This window comes from Melopsittacus undulatus, chromosome 1 (genome assembly GCF_012275295.1).
Source record: "Melopsittacus undulatus isolate bMelUnd1 chromosome 1, bMelUnd1.mat.Z, whole genome shotgun sequence".
Classification (NCBI taxonomy): Eukaryota; Metazoa; Chordata; class Aves; order Psittaciformes; family Psittaculidae; genus Melopsittacus; species Melopsittacus undulatus.
This window is the reverse complement of record NC_047527.1, coordinates 48,656,899-48,669,714: the sequence shown is the minus strand read 5'-3', so window position 1 is coordinate 48,669,714 and position 12,816 is coordinate 48,656,899. Positions and strand designations below refer to the sequence as shown.

The window sequence follows — 12,816 nt, the reverse complement described above, 5'->3', positions numbered from 1 at the left end:
GAGTATGTAACAGGAAACAGGTGAACAGATTTAGCTGAGCCAGGGGTGGGAATAAGCATGTGGTGGTGGGGTTAGTGCAGAATGGGGAATACTTCAAGCCAGGACTGCTGTTAAATATATTTAGAAACCATGTCCCACTGAGACAGTGGAAAGCTGACCTGAGGAAGGAGAAGGAGTAGGGAGTCAGGGGAGTAGAGAAACTTTGTAGTAGGAAGTGCACTGAATCATTACAATCCCTGGAGATGTGATTCCTCGTAAGTTTATGCTGATCTAAGACTGTGTCTGGAAAGGGCAGTCTGCCCTCCCTGCAACTTTGGCTCCATCATTTCCATATAACTATCGCTTCTAGTGATCATAAAGTCTCAGGATAAATTGGGTTATTTCATTGATCTGTCTGAAAGCAAACTTGCCAAATCAAGAATCTGGCAGGTTGCTTCACTCAGTAGGCAGTGATGTGTCTGTAGAGACAACATAATGCAGGAACTGGAGTGCAGGGACAATGTAATGCAGGAATTGGAGTGCAGGGAAAAATGAGATTGTGTCTTTCAGGAGCAACTGAAGTTAAATGTGCTCATGCCAATCATGAAGTAGGTCCTCTATTTTTATTTTTTTTTATACCTAAGTATCTGCTCTTAAAAAAAAAACACAAAAAAAACCCACCACAAAGCCAAGCAAACACACCGCCCCCGAAAAACAAACCAACCACACAAAAGTCCAAACAAAAAACCAGCAAAACCCCAAAAAACAGCCAAAAGGCCATAGAAACAAAACCACCCCACCATCATCCCATAACCCCTCAGCCTTCTGCGTTTAAGTAACTCTGTAGTCAATTTGCAGTTAGTAGCAGAGAAGAATGGTGCAGCTAAAGCTCAGTATTGAATCTTTTTTATACAAGAAGGTGCTAGTTTCATCTTGCTTACAAGTACTTTTATCTTTAAGATCTTTCTAGTAACTACATTATTGTATGTGGTGTTCTCAGGTAATGCTGATGAGAGTCTAAAAAACCTGTGAGTAAAATACTGCATGAGTAAAGAGACTCTGTATGTAGGTTGATAATGAATAAGATACCATATTAAAACTTTTGTTCATAACATTTGGTATGTCTAATGTTAACTGGTGTTGAAACAACTTCTCTGTGTGGCTAAAAATGGATTAGTCATTGTTCAGATCTGTGATGCATTTTATGTCGCAAACATGAGAGTTCAACAGCATGAATTTTATTCTGCTACAATTTATAATTTAAATATATTATTTACATATGTTAAGCTGTGGTTCCAGACTCTCTGAAAACCTGTTTTTTTAAATTTTAGAAGAAAAAAATATTTGTGTGGCAAGGTCAAATTAAAGGTGCATGCTGCAGCAGCATTTGTTGTTGTTCTACATCTCAAATTAAATGTAAAATAGTATAAGTGGGTGTTCATTCTACCAAATCATTTATAACTACTAGAGCCTGGACTGTCATTTTATGGGGATGGATTATATAACTTATGGTGGACTTCATAAGGCAGTGGTACCACCAACAGCTGGGTCTGGGAATGCAATGGATACCTTGATCTCAGCACCCTATACCCACAGTGCTTTCTTGTTTTCACTGAGCAGGTATTTAGCTCCTGTGAAAGAACTAGCTTCCTCACCTGCTTCAAAACCTTACAGGCAATTTCCTCAGAAATTGCACTGGAGTTTTTCTTCATTGTCACACCTAGAACATGTCAGAACTTGCAAAAGATCATCCAACTCAAAAAGGCCTAAAGTCTGATCAGCTTCCTGCTAACCTGAAAATACTGCAGACCAGCAAACGCCAAAGCTTGCCTGTTATAATTTATTATTTTTTTTCATTAGTAGTGCTTTACTAATAACCTTTAAATTAGCATAGTGATGATGTTAATTTATCAATAAGCTTTGCATCCACTCAGCCATGTAATCTGTAACACTTAAAACATTGGATATGGTAGTCTGAAGAGTGTTCTTCAGCTGATTGCATGGTCAGGGCCACTGTTAGACTTCCTGATTTCTTGGTCTTTTCAGTACAGTTACAGTGAAAGTCTGTGGTCTGGTTTAATGTATGCAAGATGAAAACAAGTTTTCATGACCACATCTGTGTTGCGGTCCTGAAAATGGAGCGGTACAACATGGTGGCTTCTTCAATACTTTGTGTGGAAAAGTGAGTCAGGAATTACCGTGTAATTGGCATGCAACATTAATTCACTAATATCACTCCTTACGATACAGTGTATTCCTGTTCCAGTGAGCACTATTCTGAATGGTAGCCACTTAGCTGTCAAAATTTTGGCAGCAGCTCTAGAAAATCCTGCAAAATAGAATAGCTGTACGAAGGAAGGCTGCAGTGTGAGGGAAGAGAATCTTGTGCATTAAAATAAACTGCCTCTCAGCTGATGAGGAGGAAGATGCAGCACTGAGCATCATAGAAGTATTTGTCATTTGCAGCATATTAATCTTGCAGAATTTTAAGGTGTTATGTCTGTAGAGCCATCCTTCATCCTGTTCTCCAGTAACTTAGTGCAGTCTGGAAGAGAGAGATAGGTAGTCTCTACTTGGATAGGCAGATGCAGTTGAGGGATAGCTACTGGCTGTCTGATGCTTCCACTCTGAGAAGGTAAAAATCTATTGCGCTTAGTAGCTGTTTGTTTCTTTTGTTTGTCCTGTTTTTTTCAGTAGGACCATGCATTCTAAAAGCATCAAAAAATGTAGCAGGCATCTCATTCATGTGAAAGCAAGACGGACCCAAATATTTGACAGTTGAACTTCAGATGAAAACTTTCCTGGTATTTAACAGCAAACTAAGTAGGAAAATATTTGAAAGAGGATCTAGTAAGGCTAGAGCTCTTGCAAATATTAGGATTAGTGATTTTTTTTCATAGCATACAAAATACTAAGTCAATTGATTTCCTGCTTCTTTTCAAAGATGAGAAGTGTTGAAGAAATGGCAGCAGTTATGTTTCTGAAGTATATTTGCTTCTCGATGCATCTGTTAAAATGTGTGAATGTACTTTAAATTTTACTTTATTTATCTGTGATGTTGGCGGTTTCCTTATTTCCTTACTGAAGAAAAGAATATAAAATATCATCTGAGTTGGTTAGGACAGTTTCCTTGTTTAGTGACTAGAGCTACTTTGGAAACAAGCTGGTTATAATTAGAGATTTGAGTGTTGGTACCTTCCCATAGCATTCCTTGAAGTTGTAAAAAACATTTCTTGTGCCTGGCTTTTTTTTTTTTTTTGTAGGTTATTGTAGCTCCACATTTTACTGGATGCTCACAGTGGTCATATTGCTTATGCCAGTCATGAATTTTCAGGTGATTTTTATTGTGCTTTTCTGATGATCAACAGTAGATACTATAGAGCTTCATGGAGTCTTTAGAAGCACTGAGCTTAGCAGGTGAAGAGCTTTCATTACATGATACCCTGTGGGAAGTCACTGTAACAAATAGACCAGCTTGTGCTGCTGGTAGTGTGTGCTCCTCTTTGTCAGCCAGTTTTCTGAAGAGCTGATGGTGGTTTGTCCAGATACGTTGTGAACCACAGTGTTCCAAACTTGCTCCCTCTCTAAGACAGCTAGAAACAGGTCTGATGTAAACCTGATACGTACCTGTATCCGGAGTTTGAAAATACATCATTTGATTACAAAATGTTACATTTATCAATGGAACTAATGTTTGTTTATTTTGCTACATTTCATAAAGCTTCGGTAACTTTGTGTTTTACTAAATTATATTCTTAATTTTGGAAACTCCTGCATAAATGAATCTCAAAAAATTAATGTTGTGGTCATCCCCAGCTCCCCCCCCCACCAAATATTTTAGTCTTTTTTCCTAGCATGTGACAGAGCTGTAGAAGGTGTTATGAATAGAAGCTGAGCAATGTCACACAATGAGCAATGTACAATCTGTTAAGTGTTGTTTTATTTTGCTGTGTTACAAGTGATTTAGACTGTGAAGAAGTGAGAAGCTTAGTCCTTGCCAGGAAAACACAAAATCCTAAGAGGCTGAGAATTGTTTCTTATTTGCTTACCTAGGGAAGACTGATTAGATGGAGTCTAAAAAGACTGAGAGAAGCCACAGACAGAAAATGCATTCAATTCCTGGCCAAGTGCTTATGTCTGCTCTGTGTAACAGTTGGTCATGGGTCTCCTGTGGGGCTGTGTGATCCTGTGGCCTGAAGTTGCAGATGCTTAGTTGTGGTTCCTTCAGACACTCTGAATCTGGGAAGAAAAGCAACAGTTACAGTACAATTGTCAGGATGGTGTATTAAGTGTAAAACCGAGGATTTACATTGCATTCTGAGTGCAGTAGCAGGAGAAGAGAGAGGTCAGGGTCTGTTAGTATAGAATCCAAGCAGTGTGTGGGAAGGAGTGCATTTTCTTACTGGTACTTCATGGACTGATCTCCCTCATGGACTCTGGCTTCTCTGTTTCAGGAGGGCTGGTTGGAGTGAATTATCCCCAAAAAGACAGTTTTTTGTTTGTTTTATAGGAACCTTGGGGGCTTACTCTAAAAGATCATTTAAAAGTGAATAGCACTTACGCAGTGTGGATGTTCAAGGTAAACAATTATTGAAATTAGTTAGGAGCTCAGTTTTTACTTGATAGTGCTGTCATCTTACTGCAGTCTTTTGAGAATAGTTTTAAGTAAAAGCTGAGAGGCTTATTTAATGATGGCATTTCTGAGGCTTATTGAGATCCCGTGTTTTCAGTATCAGGTCGCTAATGAAGAACTGTTTAATTCAGTAATAGTATCTGCCTTGCAATGCATTCTGTGACTGAGGGATTCCACTTGATTAGCTAGGATTAGATGGATTTTTGAATTTTGTGAAGAAGCTCTGTTTCTCCTCTAAATAATACGTTGCTTCAACAACAGGGAAAGATAAATGGCAGAAAAGGTTTCCTGGCACAAGATTGTAGCAGTTTCTGGTTTTCTGTTTGTCTCCGAGGAATGTCATAAGGGGGCTGCATGCACTGTTTATAAAGATAAGACAATAAGGGAATTATATTTGGTTACTTACCTATTCCAAAAGACATGTGTACTTAAGAAAAGTGTGTTTCTAAGAGAACACACGATTGAGCCATTTGTTTATCTCATGCTGTGTTATTAATACCCATAACACTGCAGTCTTTGGACTTAGAATCATAGAACAGTTAGGGTTGGAAAGGACCTTAAGATCATCTAGTTCCAACCCCCCTGCCATGGGCAGGGACACCTCACACTAAACCATATCACCCAAGGCTTTGTCCAGCCTGGCCTTGAATACTGCCAGGGATGGAGCATTCACAGCCTCCCTGGGCAACACATTCCAGTACCTCACCACCCTAATAATAAAGAATTTCTTCCTTATATCCAGTCTAAACCTCTGCTGTTTAAGTTTCAACCCGTTACCCCTTGTCCTATCACTACAGTCCCTAATGGAGAGTCCATCCCCCACATCCCTGTAGCACCCCTTCAGATACTGGAAGGCTGCTATGAGGTCTCCACGCAGCCTTCTCTTCTCCAGGCTGAACAGCCCCAACTTTCTCAGCCTGTCTTCATATGGGAGGTGCTCCAGTCCCCTGATCATCCTCGTGGCCCTCCTCTGCACTTGTTCCAACAGTTCCATGTCCTTTTTATGTTGAGGACACCAGAACTGCACACAATACTCAAAGTGAGGTCTCACAAGAGCAGAGACCTCATGGATTTTAGTCTGTTTTAATACTTTAGTAATTAAGTTGCTTTTTCCAACCCTTGAATTTGAGGTTTAAGATAATAAATCCCTTCCTTTGGTAGGCATTTTGGTGAGTACGTACAGAAGTGTGGTGGAGTACTAAACACTGCCATAGTATATTATAGTCAGCCACTATCTGTTATGAAAATAGTCCACTAATACTTGCTTTACAGATTCAGCTTTGTTTTGTTTGTGTCTAAGAGGTCTTAGTCCACTTTTATCTCAGAAATTGAAAATCTTAACTGTTAAAGCCTATGGCAGCAATTTATAAAGTGATGATTTTGAAGAAATCTAATGTAGTGGAACTTGACCATTAAATAGAGGATGCTGGGAGGATTTTGCAGGAGAACAATTCTGTCATCTATGTTGCAGAATATTTGTGAAATTTTTCTTTTAAGGTAATCTTTACTGTTAGATAACATTCTTCTGGGGGAAAAAAATCTGATTCATACACACTGTGTGTTGTATGGTTTGTTTGTATGCTTTAGTAGAAGGAGCTGAACATGAAATTACTCTCTTTGGAACTGCCAGTATAACTTTTCACCTATGTTCTCTTTTTGAAAAGATACTAACATTTTAGTTACTACTACTTTGTAGTTCTGCAAATTAATGTGGATTTATTGTTGTCCTGTTCTCATTCAGCAAATAAATTATGGATGCATTTAGTCCATCTCTGCATGTTTTATTTCAGTGCAATGCGTGTGTTGTTGTCCAAGTTACCACGACCATGGATTGTTGATGAGAAAAAAGATGATGGTTACACTGCGTTGCATCTGGCAGCTCTCAATAACCATGTAGAAGTGGCTGAACTTTTGGTGCATCAGGTAGGACTCTTTTCTCAGGAGGAATTAAATGTCATGCTTCAGTTAACCATCTGATGTGGAAATAGTTTGCTGCAATCGCAATGCAGAAGCAATGGGGCAGGGAAGGACACGTGGTCAGCTCTAAAGGTCAAGATTGCCTTTGAGACCATTACAGTGGCCTAATGGTGCAGAGGGACTGAAGAATTTGATACCAGATCAACAGTTCGATTCAACAGATCAACATCTGTACAGTGAATAATTGAAAGTATTTAATCACTTCTGCTCTCAAAATCTCCAAATTAGGAATCATATTCAGGGTTATATTCAGTGCTCTAATGGACTGCCTTGCCTGTAGATGAATTGCTGGGATGATAATGCTCTGATGCTTTGAATATCTTTCAGGGTAATGCTAACCTGGATATCCAGAATGTTAACCAGCAAACTGCTCTGCACCTTGCTGTTGAACGACAGCATACACAAATTGTTAGGGTAAGTATCTTACTTGCAATAAGCCATATGGTTAATGGTACTTGACTCAAGCTGATAGTAGCTGTTAAGGCATGGGTAGCTCATGAACATTTAAAAAATGATTTAACAACATGTAGCCATTGAATGCTTGTATGATTAATTTTCATCGGTTCAGAAACCTGCCAGCTTGCACAGAAGGTCAGCCAGCAATGTGAAGGACATTTCAGGAATGCTGAATTTTTGTACATGTGCATTATGGTTTCCTTTACATGGCTGCCGATTCCAGCATCCCTCCTTGTTGAGTAAGGGAGAATCCTCTGTTACTTACCTGAGTAAGTGGTCCTGTAATGAGACCTTCAAATAGCATTTTTGATGCCTCTTGCTGTCTTGAGTGATTATTCTTGTAGCTTTTGCAAACTGCAGCTAAGTGAAACATCTTTTCACAAGTTTAACTACTTTTCAGTCTTCTGAGAGTGTAACTCCCTGTTCTTAGCTTGGTAGAGCAATAAGCAGTAACAGAAGTACCTTACAAGTGACAGTAATGCTATTTGTTTTTTCGCTTGTGCAGTTGCAAAAGATAATACTCCCAACTCAACAAAACTGTGTTAATGGCACAGGAGGCTGAAGTCTGGCACAGCTTACCTGTTCTGGCTTGTGTGCTCTGTCTATAAGGGACCTATGTGACTCAGGGTTTGGGTTGCTAGCATGGGCTGTTAAGGCTCAGAGAGTTCTCACTGCTGTAGATGATGTGAGTGAATGAGTGAATCCATCAATCTGGCCTTGGCCCTCTGTATAATTGTTTTGAATTTGTCATTGTAGAGTGATAGTCGTATTAAAAGCTGTCTGTTACGCAGGCCTGCAGAGAACTGTCTTCCCTATGCAAACCTAAATCTGCAGTTCTGTTAGTGATATTTTGCTGTAAGGTTTCTCTGTCTCTAAGAGCTGATGGGTATGATCCCATTACAGTGAAATTACAGTGAAATATGAGATATGGCCCTATACCTGCAACTGCTTGCTACCAAAAGAAAGGTTTCCTAGAGTTAGTGTCACTTGCATCCTGCAAGCTATTTGGCAGCTATATATGGTGAGCTCTTGTGCCATTTTGAAACAAACATGGTACCTAGGAATATAGTAGTAAGGTAGCAGATGAGCAGGAAGGTAGGCATGTAGGAAGACTGCTGTATGCATTGGACCAACATGCCTGTATCAGAGAATGTTTAAGTGAATGACCCTGTAGAGTATCGATATTCAGTGTTGGATTAACTTTGAGAAGTCCTAAAATAACTCATGCAGCCATGCAAAGATCATGTTGGCTCCATATTTCAAAATTAATTCCTACTGGATACCTTCCAGGGCTGGGTTGTTCCCTCAGGCATCTGTGGAATAGTGGTCAAAGGTAGCAGGGTTCTTTTAAAAGCCCTGCTGCCATGACAAGGGCGGGTGGTTGGCTTTTTTTAATTTATTATTTTTATTTAATATATTTTCCTTTTTTTTTTTTTACCATCTACAGAGGCATTGAATTTCCAAGTAGCCAAGGATTTCCAGGGTGCTCTGAAAAAAGTTCTGTCACAGGTTTTCTTCCAGGAGAAACTTTTAAGCAGTAAATAGCTAGTTGCAGACACAAGATAGGAATATAGGAAAGAAAATTTGGGCCAGAGTAAGTCCATCTAGAAAGTGTAAGAAGTTGGGGGAAGACTGTTGCAACTATTAGCTGGTTTCCTTGATTTCACTTGTAGAAGAAAAGGTTAGGAAAAAATGGTAAACTGCAGTCAATTGCAGGAAAGTATTTCCTTGAAAAATAAGTTCTGAATTCCTTTTAAGCTTTTTTCCTTTTAGCCTTTTGTAAAGTCCAAGATTCTTTGCTTCTGAGGGGCTGAGATCCTTGTAAGCACATAGGTTCTGAAGAGGGAGATTCCTCTCCATGTATTCCTGATTCTAGGCTATGCCTTTTCTCTCTACTGCTGATGTGAATTTTGCAGAGTAGCAAAAGCTCAAAAGTGAAGTTAAAACCTCAGCTGCTATCTACAGGTTTCTGAATAGCAACAGTGAGGGAGTTAGATTTTTAGGGGCAATTGTTACTTGTCAACATGCATTTGTTGTGTTTAACAGTGTGTTTGAGAAACTTCTGGTGCATCGAATTATGGGAGGGCTGGATGCAGAGAGAATATGAAAAGAAGGGCCTGTGCAGCCTTACAGTTGCTTTCATGTCATGTGACCTGGAACATGTGTCTAAAATTAGCCTTAAAGATGAGTCTTACAGTTCATTACCTTCCAAAGTGTTCTGAGATAGTATTTAATAATTATGTTGGGTTTTATGTCTTCTGCTGAATAAGGGTAAACCTAAGTACATGTTTAACTACGTTGCTAATGGGAGGATACTGTAAATTATGTTTAGTGTGGTAGATGTTTGAGGTAATTGAAACCTAATAGTTAAGAATATAAACATACCTGAAGTGTTGTCCCCTTGTTCTATTTCTGATCTATTGCTGTAATATATTACATTGTCTGTAGGCTATCTTGTGAGAATTGGAGGTTTTGAACTGTAGGAAGAATCCTCTAAAATAGCAACTCTTGTAGCACTCAGAGCATAGGCAAGCATTTTCTGCTGAAATAAGCTTGATATTTGAAAGAGATGAATGCATTATTTGAGGCTAAGTTCAAAGTATGGAAAAAGAATTTTAAAAAACTCAACTGTGAATTGTAGCAAGATGAAAGAATAACCCTTTAGGGCCTCCTGGGGCATCCTAAACCGTAGCTTCCTGAAAACAGTTTTTAAAGGAATAAATAGCCTTTTTTGAATTTTAAACTGTTTTCTCTCTCTTTTCAGCTCTTAGTCCGTGCGGGTGCTAAGCTAGATATTCAGGATAAAGATGGGGATACTCCCCTGCATGAAGCCCTGCGACACCACACCCTGTCACAGCTCCGCCAGCTCCAAGACATGCAAGATGTGGGCAAGGTAGATACTGCTTGGGAGCCATCAAAGAACACAGTAAATAAAATACATTTATTTATTACTTCTTTTTTCTGTAAATTTGTCTCAAGTATTTGTTTGTCTAGTTCTGTACTGTTGAACTGGTTTTTGGCAGCGTAAGTTTACGTTGACATTCTGAATTAAACTGCATTGTAGGCAGAAATCATATTGTTATATGTGGCTTTTCACATGTAGTCATTATCTCTGTTAAAGAAAAATAGGGTTATTTAATTCAAAATGTATATACAAATCTCTTTTCCATAGTGAACAACCTGGCAAAAAATTACAAGTAGCTTTTTGGGAAAGAGAAATAAACTGTTACAGTACAGAATAAAACTAAAGTTATTTTCTAGTATTCAGCATCTTGCATGATGTCTTTGTAGCTTTAATTATTTAGCTACTTCTATAACCTTCTGAAAGTTCTTTCTGTTAGAACAAGGCATTCTAATCTTTATATGTTCATTGTTACATATCTTTCTGACAGAGTTCATTTCAGAAATCATGCTGTAATAAGGAAATAGTCAAAGAAACTCCAAGTAATAAAGGTCAAAACATTTTCTTGAAAGAAATGCTCACTTTCATATGTGTGAACCCCATATGAAAAGATGAAATTTATAGTTTTGCTGAAAGCCGAAGGAGAAATAAAATTCTGAAGTGATTTGGATTGAGAAAACCAAGCAACATCTGTCTTTTGTTTCTTTTTCTTTAAATATTAGAGGATCAGATTTGCTGAATCATTAATTATCAGTGTTGTAATTTTTTTTTCTAATTTTAACTGTGGGTGTTTTTTTGCATTTTATTAAAAACAAAACCCACCACCTATTAAAAAGCCTTTGCTCAAAACAATAATTCCACTGTACAGTAAATGTTTTCAGACAGGTTACTTCATCTGACTGAAATACACTGGAATAAGCTTTGAAAAGAGATTTAAAATGTGGCTGGCATACGTAAGAACACACTTGTGTCCTTTTAAGTGAGAGGAGGAATTACAACTCAGTTGTTTTCATGATCTGACATGAACTCTGAGGTGGTCAAAATACTTCATGTGCACATATTTAATTGTGAAATGAGTGAACGGGAGATAAATTCTTTTTCTCTGATTCTGCATTTCATAAATTGGTTTCTGTATTGCCCATCTTATTAGTAGAGCCTGCTGACTTGCATTGGTGCCTGTGAAGGCTAGCACCCTCCAGGGGGAGGGTTGCAGCCATACTAGGCAGTAAGACATAATGGCTTGTTTTGTGCATCACTTGGGTTTTTTCATTCTGTGCGCCTGAAATATTGTAGACTACCAGAGAAGTGTCATGGGATGCAATGTTGCCCTTGTGTTCTTAAAGCATTCAGCATTCAGAGGCATTTTAGGACTCAAGATTTTCTTGAATAATGTTAATGACTGTTAGAGCTGGAGGAGCCAGTCTTGGCATCATGTATATTCACTCCAAGTGAAGGAAATGATTTGAGTTCAATTTTCCTCTTGAAGATACAGTAGTGGTTTCATTCAGGGACAGCTTGGAGCCCATGAGGTGCAAGTATGGAGGGCAAGAGAACTCTTGTCCCAGCAAATAAGAAAGAGCTATAGCAAATCGTTTGGTATAACCATGCCTTAAAAAAAATGGCCACTCTGCCAGCCTCAGGGCAAATAGGCTTTCGCTGAGCCTTGTGCTGCCTAGGCTGGATTACTGACATGATTCAAGGTATCTGAACTGAAGCTGGCTAAAATCTCTGCTTCATTTCAGGCAGTGCTGTAAATTGAGGTGCGGAAAAATGGTCTGAATTTCTAAACAAAAATCTTCTGTGATCTGCAGACCAAAAAAAAAAATTTCTCTCCATAACTTAGTGGTTTTCCTCATATGAAGTCTTACAAGCTGTACAGTTCTTACCTGATCATTAAAGTACATCAAAAGGACTATGAGTATCTGAATTCATGCAGTGACCTTCAAGAGTCTCAGAGCACCTCAGTAATACTTATTAATATAGGAACTTCTAACTGAAAAAAAGCATGTAGACTGAGGTTTACAAAAACCTGCTTCAACTGTGTGGCTGTATGTTGAGATGAATAATCTTGCGGTTATCAAGGCAGGGTAAAGACTTTTAATACATTCTTCATGTGCTACAAGACATGGACCCAAGCCAAGCCTTTTTCTTCACAAGTCTCCTCTGAGGGATGGGGGAAATAAAACTAGAGAGGTTTTGGAAGCTGTTTTCTTCATAGTTCAGACTTCAAAATATGCAGCCTTTCAGGCTGCAGTGACAGGTACCTGGTATTTAAATTTATTCCTTTATGTTGCTCTAACATATCTAGTTATTTAAATACTAAATGGTTGTTAATCAAGCCCATATTACTTCATTTTTAGGATTAATATTTGATACCCAGTTTTTAGAAGACCAGCTGCAGGGATAGATTGTACAAACTGAAAGTGGCGTAGAAAGATGTGCATCAGTCAAGTTGAGCAATGATACCAATTAATGGGAAAGAGGTGCATGCAAAATCCTGCCTCTAGCCTAGTGTTGAAGCCTTTACAATTCTGGAATTCAGCACTTAAAACCCTCTGAATTGGAGCTGTCCCAGCTGTGCCAAAGCTGTTCTTTGAATATAGTTTCATGTAGTTTGCTGAGAGATTCATAGCGGTTGCCAAAAGTTTCATATTATATATAGTCTCCATTACACTTATGCTTAAGCTGTAACATAAAAGATGTTGTGAGCAGGCCCATTATGCTCCAGAGTAGGTGAATCCTCTCCTTGCTTGGCTATGGTAGTGAGCCTTTTCATTTTTCTGCCTATCCCTGTGAATGGTGTGTAATAGATCCACTGATAAAGAAATGTAGTAATAGTTATAAAACGGCACAGGAGCATTACATTATT

At 38.6% G+C, this 12,816-nt stretch overlaps 1 protein-coding gene across 1 annotated transcript in view; it reads left to right on the top strand.

Annotated features, from left to right (window-relative positions):
- Positions 1–12,816, top strand: part of MIB1 (MIB E3 ubiquitin protein ligase 1) — a 70,219-nt gene that overhangs the window by 45,710 nt on the left and 11,693 nt on the right. The window contains exons 13-15 of the mRNA XM_005153514.4: positions 6,403–6,535; positions 6,917–7,003; positions 9,810–9,971. Of these exons, the coding sequence (XP_005153571.1) occupies positions 6,403–6,535; positions 6,917–7,003; positions 9,810–9,971 (382 nt within the window). The remainder of the gene's footprint in view (positions 1–6,402; positions 6,536–6,916; positions 7,004–9,809; positions 9,972–12,816) is intronic.